Source organism: Tauraco erythrolophus, chromosome 27 (genome assembly GCF_009769465.1).
Source record: "Tauraco erythrolophus isolate bTauEry1 chromosome 27, bTauEry1.pri, whole genome shotgun sequence".
Classification (NCBI taxonomy): domain Eukaryota; kingdom Metazoa; phylum Chordata; class Aves; order Musophagiformes; family Musophagidae; genus Tauraco; species Tauraco erythrolophus.
In genome coordinates this window covers 5417977-5426336 of record NC_141491.1, presented here as the reverse complement: position 1 = coordinate 5426336, position 8360 = coordinate 5417977, and the positions used below count along the sequence as shown (strand labels likewise).

Below are 8360 nucleotides of genomic sequence, written 5' to 3'. Positions count from 1 at the left end.
TTAATCCCCGCTGTTCTTCGGGGGGTTTATTTTTCCCTCGCCATTGATCTCTGAATATTAGGTGGAAAGCGAACGATTACCGTTGCTAATGGCTCCATAAATTCCTTCATTACTTATTAAACTCCAGCACTCCCCAAGCAGTGGTGGAAAAGAGATGAAATGGAGAAGAAAAGGGAACAGAGGGGGGGGGAGATAGGAGGGGCTACACCAGGGCAGAGGACCCCGCTCCTGCAGCCGGCCCTGGGAAGGGCTGCGGCAGCGGGGCAGGATCAGGCCCCGGCAATTCACGGGCTGCCATTGCCCTCTGCTGGCAGCGGGGCAGGCAGGAGCGGGCAGAGCCCCCGGCCGTGGGGCTCGGGAGGGTGGGGAGCACCGGGGTGCCCGGGGCTGCTCCTGGCGAGGATGCTCCGAGGAGGTCGACGGGCAGGATGGGGCGCATGGAGCATCCTGCCTTGGGAAACGCTGTAAAATCTGTCCGTAAAGCCCTCCGGGATGGTGCTGAGCAGAGCTGAAGCAGGGCGAAGGGAGGCTGGCGTCAGGCAGCAGTTAACGCGAGGAGAGAGGCACGGGGCAGGTTGAGGAGTCTTGAACTTGACCCCGTCTCCACGCTGTCTCCCCACGAAGCTGCCAGCGAGCGCCGGATGCCGCTTTCCCGGCTGCGGGAAGAAATCCGCTGTCTCCCGGCGTTCCTCGAGGTACCGGGAGCTGCCTTGCGCTTCGTTGCCAAACCTCACCGGCGTCCCACGGGGTGAATGTTCTCCAGGTTTGTTTGTTGCTTTGGGGTTTTTTTTTGGTGTTTTTTTTGTTTTTTTTCCTGCTGGCGAAGGCGAGGTCTGGGCCGCAGCGGAGATCGTCGCGAGAATCAGAGCGATGGTTCAGGGTTCTCCGGGTCGCAGCGTGCGACAGCTCACTTCTGCGCTGGCAGCTCCGGTCCCGGGGGGGCTCTTGTGGCCTCTCCTAAGTGAAGCTAATGTATTTCGACGTCTCTAATGGCCAGCTGGGATCCAAGCGCATCTCCAGGAGGAAAGGCAGCTGGTCTGAAAGCAAAACTGCAAACAAGCAAACGCCTCCCCAGCCGAGGTGCTCGCAAGTCTTCTGCCTGTGTCCATCCTCACTGAAGAGCGAGGGGCTTTGGGGTCCCACCGAGGAGCCCCCTTTGCTTCTCCTCCTCCACCAAACTGACCTGTTCCTCTGCGATCGACTCCAGCCAGGTTTTGAAAACAGTTAAACCCCAAGAGAAAGGGGTTTTGCTGGAAAACAAGAAATTTCTTTGTTTCTGCGACACCCAAGGATCCTCTGGGATGAGCCCAGCTCCGCAGCTGGACCTGGATCCCCAACTCCCACAGACACCAAATGTAATTAGATGTTTATATCCAGGCCAGGGGCTCAGGGGCCATCTGGCACATTAATTATTCATACACACACATATATATATAAGGGCTCTTCATCGAGCCTGGGCCTGGGGGGAGTTTCTCATGGCCCCTCGCTCTTCTCCAAGGCTGGTTGCAGGTGCTGCGTTGCCTTTTCCCAGTGCCAGACCCCCCTCCAACACGCACCAGCGCTGCTGAACAGGGGGTGCAGGAATCCATGTTGATGGTGGCTGACGTGGACATGGAAAAATCCAGGAGGAGAAGAGTCCTCCCGTGGAAAGAGCAGGTCAGGAGGGCTGAAATCAGATAAAACGTGTGTCAGGAGGGCCCGTCCCTGCGGTGATGTGGCCCAGCGTTCCCCCAAGGTGTCTTTTACGCCGCCGTGACTCATCAGCTGAGGAATTTTCATTTCTGTGTTTCTCTTCCCAAGCCCAGGCAACACGAGGAAGCGGTTAGGACCTTGGCAGATAGAAGTCTCTATCACTAGCTGTTTAAAGTGATGCATTTCCTCTCAAGCTGGTGGAACCGTGCCAGTTTTTACCAGATGTGACCTCAAAGACGAAGCCAAAATATGGCAAAATAGGGTTTTTTCCCCCCAGTTTTATCATAATTAGCCAAGGAGTGATTCCTCAGCTCCTCTGCGATGCTCTGACAGACACCACGGGACACGCAGGAGGGGAGCTGGCAGGGAGGGGTATCTGCATGGGATGTGGGTCCATCTCATCCAGAATAAAATGATGCTTTTTTTAAAAAAATAGTTGTAAACTGGGATATTCTGCTCCCCAAGGCATGCTGTGGGCTGGGCCTCCTTCCTCAATCAATCCCATCCCAGCTTGCAGAAACCTTTCTCACAACTTCTCAACTGGAAGTGAGATATTTCTGTGAAACAGTAACACCTTGATGGAACAGCAATTTTTTTTAGGGGATGGGAGGAGAAAAAAAAACCACCTCGAGCTTTATCCTTCGGTTGTATCTCCCTGGGAAAGCAGCTCGACCCAGACAGGAGCAGCGGTCGCGATAAGCCTGTCTGACAGACTCCATGTCTCGCTCAGCCGAGGCTCTCCGCGCCGGTGATGCCCCCCCCCCTGCACATACCTTTGTATCACTTCATCTGGATGATCCACATCCACCTAATTGTATCTGCCCTCCGTGTACTTTACAATAATTGCATCCGCGCAAGCCGAGCTCCCGTATCATTGCGGCTCCGTCTCCGATCCGCCCGTTGGCTCCGCTCGGTGTCGTTACACACAAGGATCTCGTTTTCAGAAGCTCGACATATATTTCAAACACAATTTCTATCACTCCTAGGTCTATATTTAGGCAGCAGCTATTTACCCACCCCTGAAAACCCACCCACAATTTCAGGAGCCTCTGGGTACCGTCTCTGTCAGAAGAGGATGATATGACAGGGAGAAATGCAGCCTAATGGACCGCTATTAAAAAATCGGATTCAATTCTTCCTCCGTTTGGATTAAGACGTTCCTGGGGAGCGATCTGATTTCCAGGGGGTGACACAGAGACGCGGGGACGTTTCACCCAGAGGCCCAGCGAGGGAACGTGGTGCTTTTTGCTCTCCTTATTTCAAACCACTCAGGCTGTGATGATAAAACGCGGCTCAGGGGGGCCGCAGCATCGCTGGGTTAAACGAAGATCTTCCTACCGCAGTGTGGTTGCAGGGTTTTGGGTTTTTTTCTCCTCAGGTAGTGCTGGGTTTCGATGGCAGCCAAGAAGAAATAGATAATTCTCCAGCACAGCCCTGAGGGTGTGAAATTCGGGTTTGTGTGGGGGTGATTTATGGGATGGCAGGATGCTGGGGCAGCACCTCCAGCGGGGACGGTGGGCTCCATCCCTGCCCCGGCTTTCTCACCCTTTGAACTTTTCTTTTCCCCTTCCACACTACCCACAGGCAGAGCAGGGGGGGCAAAAAGGAGCAAGAGCACAAGGGCCCCCCTGGAAGCACTGGGGAGCAGGATGCTCATGGGATACATGGATCAGAGCCGCTTCTGTTCCGTAGGGACTGGGTTTCCCTGACCTGGAGGCTGCGGCAGCTCCGAGGCCGTTCTCTCCCACCTCTAACCGCCTCTCGTGCTCCAGCTCCTGAGGGAGAGAGAAGAACGCTGGCAAAAGCAGAAATCTATCAGGATAAGGAACATTTTCATAGAATCATGGAATGGTTTAGGGTTGGAAGGGATCTTCAGGACCATCTAGTTCCAACCCCCCTGCCATGGGCAGGGACACCCTCCACTACACCAGCTTGCCCAAAGCCTCATCCAACCTGGCCTTGGACACTGCCAGGGATGGGGCAGCCACAGCTTCTCTGGGCAACCTGGTCCAGTGCCTCAGCACCCTCAGACAGAAGGATTTCTTCCTTATATCCAATCTAAATTTCCCCTCTTCCAGTTTAAACCCATTGCCCCTTGTCCTGTCACTACACACCCTTGGAAAAAGTCCTTTTCCAGCTTTCCTGTAGCCCCTTTAGGTACTGGGAGGTGCTGGAAGGTCTCCCTGGAGCCTTCTCTTCTCCAGGCTGAACAGCCCCAACTCTCTCAGCCTGTCTCCAGAGCAGAGGTGCTCCAGCCCTCCCATCATCTCTGTGGCCTCCTCTGGCCCCGCTCCAGCAGCTCCATGTCCTTCTGATGTTGGGGACCCCAGAGCTGAACGCCGCTGCTTTTTTCTGTGATGCTTTAAACGGGGAATATCGGGAATGGTTCGAACGCCTCGACCGAGGCTGTAACGGGGGGACGCGTGGCCGCCACAAGCGGACAGCCCCGGGCCCGCTCCCCGGGCTGACCCCGGCACCCTGCCAGCCCAGAGGCTCGCGAGGCTCCCGCGGGCGCACCGGGAGGCGTTTCAGCGCGTTTCCCGGTGCGGACGGACACCCGGCCGCACGGGGACACGGCGCACTGACCGCAGGCCGAGCTGTCGCGACCCGCTCGGACTCTCTCTTCACCCCCCCCGGTGAAGGGGAGCCCCCCCGGCCCCAGTGGCGTTTATTGCCCGACCGACGGCGCGTCCCTGCGGGCTGAGAGCGGCGCACACCGAGCCCGCAACCGCGCCGCGCCGCAGCCCGGCGCGCTCTGAGCCCTCCCGCCGCGGCCGCACGGCGAGCCCTGCCGGGGAACCGCCTTCTTCACCGCCGCGACCAATCAGAGTCAGAGCCGGCACGACTGATCTCTGCTTTAGCCTATCCGCAAGCTAGCTGGTCGCACCCAATCAGATGCCCGGGGAGATTTTTCTCGCCCAATGGCAAACGCGGAGGGGAGCTCGGGCGGCAGCGCGCGCTTCTTCGGGAGCGGTGTAGGCGTGAGCGAATCAGCGCAGGAGTGGTGACCAGTGGCCAATGAGGAACGGCGCGTGGGGAGAGAGCAGCTCGCGAGAATTTGAGAGGGACGATGGGACCCGCGTCCAAGGGAGCGAGCCAATGGGGAAGAGAGGGGCGGGGCGGCGGCAGGACCATCACAACTGGCAGGCAAGCGAGCCAATCAGAAAGAGGAGGTAAGTTCGCCCCAGCGGCCAATCAGCAGGGGGGGTCCTCCCATGGTTGAACTGTTGCGATTGACAGAGGACCATCCCCAATCAGAAGGCCGCGCCCTTTCTAACCGTCCAATGAGCGAGCGAGGCGGGGAGGAGTGGGAGGGCGGCTCTTCCCGCCCCCTCCTCGCGGGCGCGCGAGGCCGGCCGGCGGAAGGACAGCCCCCTGAGCCAATCGAGAACGGCAGCGAGGGGGAATGGGCGGGCCTTCCGCCCCGCCAAGGCGAGGGGGCGGGGGTGACGCGCTCGGCGGCCAACGAGGGCGGCGGGCCGGCGCCGGGCGCCCAATGGGCGCCGCGGGGGCGGGGCCCGCTGCCGCCGCGGCTTCCAAGATGGCGGCGGGTGCGTGAGCGCGGCGGTCAGTCAGTCGGTGAGGCCGCCGGCGGGAGCAGCGCCGGGGGCGGGAGGGCGCCCCGCCGCCCGCCGCCATGAAGGGCAAGGAGCGCTCGCCGGCCAAAGCCAAGCGTTCGCGGGGCGGCGGGGGCGGCGAAGACTCGGCGTCCTCCTCCTCGGCGGCGCGGGGCGAGCGGAGCAGCAAGAAGCCGAGCGGCTCCGGCGGCTCCAACGGCAGCGGCGGGAAAGCGGCGGCAGCGGCGGCCTCCAACGAGAGCAGCAGCGGGAGCAGCCGGCGCGGCCCGCACGCGGACAAGGCCGCCCGCGCCAGCAGCCGGGAGTACGAGGCCGGGGCGGCGGCGGCGGGCAGCGGGGGCAGCCGGCACGGCTACGGCGGCGGCAAAACGGCGGAGGCGTCGCGGAGCAGCAGCAGCCGCGGTGGTGGCGGTGAGTCCCGGGCGCCGGCGGCGGCCCCGTCCTCCTCCTCGTCCGAGTCGGGCGGCGGCGGGGAGTACAAGACGCTGAAGATCAGCGAGCTGGGCTCGGCGCTGAGCGACGAGGCGGTGGAGGACGGGCTGTTCCACGAGTTCAAGCGCTTCGGGGACGTGAGCGTCAAAATCAGCCGCCTCCCGCCTGGTACCGGCGCCACCGACGAGCGCGTGGCCTTCGTCAACTTCCGCCGGCCCGAGGACGCCCGCGCCGCCAAGCACGCCCGCGGCCGCCTCGTGCTCTACGACCGCCCGCTGAAAATCGAGGCCGTCTACGTCGGGGGCGGCGGAGGGAGCAGCCGGCGACGCAGCAGCCGTTCCCCGGCGCTGCTGGACAAGGAGTCTCCCTACGGCACGGCAGCCATAGGGGTGGCGGCCGCCGCCGCGGCGGCTGTACGGCACCCTCCGGCCGGGGCCACGCAGCGGGCCTTGTCGCCCGCCGGTAGCGGCGGGGCCCTGGGTTACCGAGACTACCGGCTGCAGCAGCTCGCCCTGGGCCGCTTGCCGCCTCCGCCCCCCCTGCCCCGGGAGCTGGAGAGGGAGAGGGACTACGGGGGTTTCTACGAAGCGCGAGTGCGGCCGGCCTACGGGCTGGAGCGGGTGGCTGGTGTGGCAGCGGCCGGGGGCTTCCGTGGAGGAGGAGGAGGGGGCGCTGGAGCCACCGGCGAGGAGGAGATCAGCCCCGAGGACGACCAGAGAGCCAACCGCACGTTGTTCCTGGGCAACCTGGACATCACCGTGAGCGAGTCAGATTTACGCCGGGCTTTTGACCGTTTTGGTGTCATCACTGAGGTGGACATCAAAAGGCCGGGGCGTGGGCAGACCAGCACGTATGGTTTTCTGAAATTTGAAAATCTGGACATGGCACACCGGGCCAAGTTGGCCATGTCAGGAAAGGTGCTTCTGCGCAACCCCATCAAGATCGGGTATGGTAAAGCCACTCCGACTACCAGGCTCTGGGTGGGTGGCCTTGGGCCCTGGGTGCCCCTGGCCGCCCTGGCCAGGGAGTTTGATCGGTTTGGCACCATTCGCACTATCGATTACCGCAAAGGCGATTCGTGGGCCTACATCCAGTACGAGAGCTTGGACGCGGCGCAGGCGGCTTGCACCCACATGCGGGGTTTTCCTTTGGGTGGGCCGGATCGCCGGCTCCGCGTGGACTTCGCTGACACTGAGCATCGGTACCAGCAGCCCTACCTGCAGCCTCTGCCCTTGCCGCCCCCTGCTCATTACGAGCTGGTGGCGGAGGCGGCTGCTTTCGGGGCTCACCGGGGAGCCCCACCTGATCCTCTTCGGGGGGCCCGGGACAGGACGCCACCGTTACTCTATAGAGAGCGAGACAGAGACCTTTATCCCGAGGCAGAGTGGGTGCCTCCCCCACCCCCTGTGCGGGACAGGAGTAATCGGGCAGCTGCCTATGACCCGCTGGAAAGCTTAGAGCGCCGCCGGGATGGTTGGTCCTTGGAGCGGGACCGAGGGGAGAGGGAATTGGGCAGCAGCAGTAGGGATCAGCCTAGGAAACGGAGACTGGTGGAGGATGGAGGCCGGCACTTGGACCGCTCTCCAGACAGTGAACGCTCTTCTTCCTCCCGTAAGCGTCACTGTTTAGCCACAACCTCTCCACCGGACCGCAGCCCCGAGCTCCTCGGAGGGAGGGAGCGTTACAGTAGTGACCCCGAGCGCTCGTCCTCCCGCTTGCTCCTGTTGGAGCGACCTTCGCCTGTCCGGGAATCGCGCAGGGGCAGCCTGGAGCGGGGTCAGAATGAAAAGCGCGACCGCAAGAATTCCGCCGAGCGGGAGCGGAAGCATCGCGCCGCGGTGGCAGCGGCCGCGCAGGAGGGCAAGAGTCCGGCCAAAAAGGACGAGCGTGCTGCGGAGGTGGGTGGTGGAGGCTCCCGCCTCAAACCTCCTCCGCAGAAACAGCAGCAGGACGGAGCGGCGCAGGCCGGGGGAGCCCCCAAGCTGTGCTTGGCTTGGCAGGGGATGCTTCTCCTGAAGAACAGCAACTTCCCGTCCAATATGCACCTGCTTCAGGGGGACCTGGGTGTTGCCAGCAGTCTCCTCGTGGAGGGAGCGACTGGGGGGAAAGTAGCTCAGCTCAAGATCACCCAACGTCTTCGGCTGGACCAGCCCAAGCTGGACGAGGTCAATCGTCGCATTAAAGTGGCGGGTCCCAACGGCTACGCCATCCTTTTGGCTGTGCCCGGTGCATCAGACAACCGCTCCGCAGCCGGAGCTGGCGAGGCCACCACCTCAACCCAGAGGCCGCTCAGGAATCTGGTGTCCTATCTAAAGCAAAAGCAGGCTGCTGGGGTGATCAGCCTCCCCGTGGGGGGTAACAAAGACAAGGAGAACAGCGGGGTGCTGCACGCCTTTCCGCCCTGCGATTTCTCCCAGCAGTTCCTGGACTCCACGGCCAAGGCGCTGGCCAAGTCAGAGGACGACTATCTGGTCATGATCATTGTCCGCGGGGCATCGTAAGGCCCGTCGTGTTCCCTGTTCCCAACCCTGCCTACTCCACACAGCCCCTCCAGCGTGTGCCAGGTGCTATGGGATACAGCCTTAGCCAGCCCTGTTGTTATTTGAAATTAGATCTTTGTTTGTAGGTGACGTTCCCTGCCCGTTTTTCTGTTACTAC

The 8360-nt window shown here is 61.8% G+C and overlaps 1 protein-coding gene across 1 annotated transcript; it reads left to right on the top strand.

Moving 5' to 3' along the window:
- Positions 1-5326: 5326 nt before the first annotated feature.
- RBM15 (RNA binding motif protein 15) lies at positions 5327-8203 on the top strand. The gene has a single exon (XM_086627335.1). The coding sequence runs from the start codon at positions 5330-5332 to the stop codon at positions 8201-8203; it is 2874 nt and encodes a 957-aa protein (XP_086483461.1). The 5' UTR covers positions 5327-5329.
- The last annotated feature ends 157 nt before the right edge of the window (positions 8204-8360 follow it).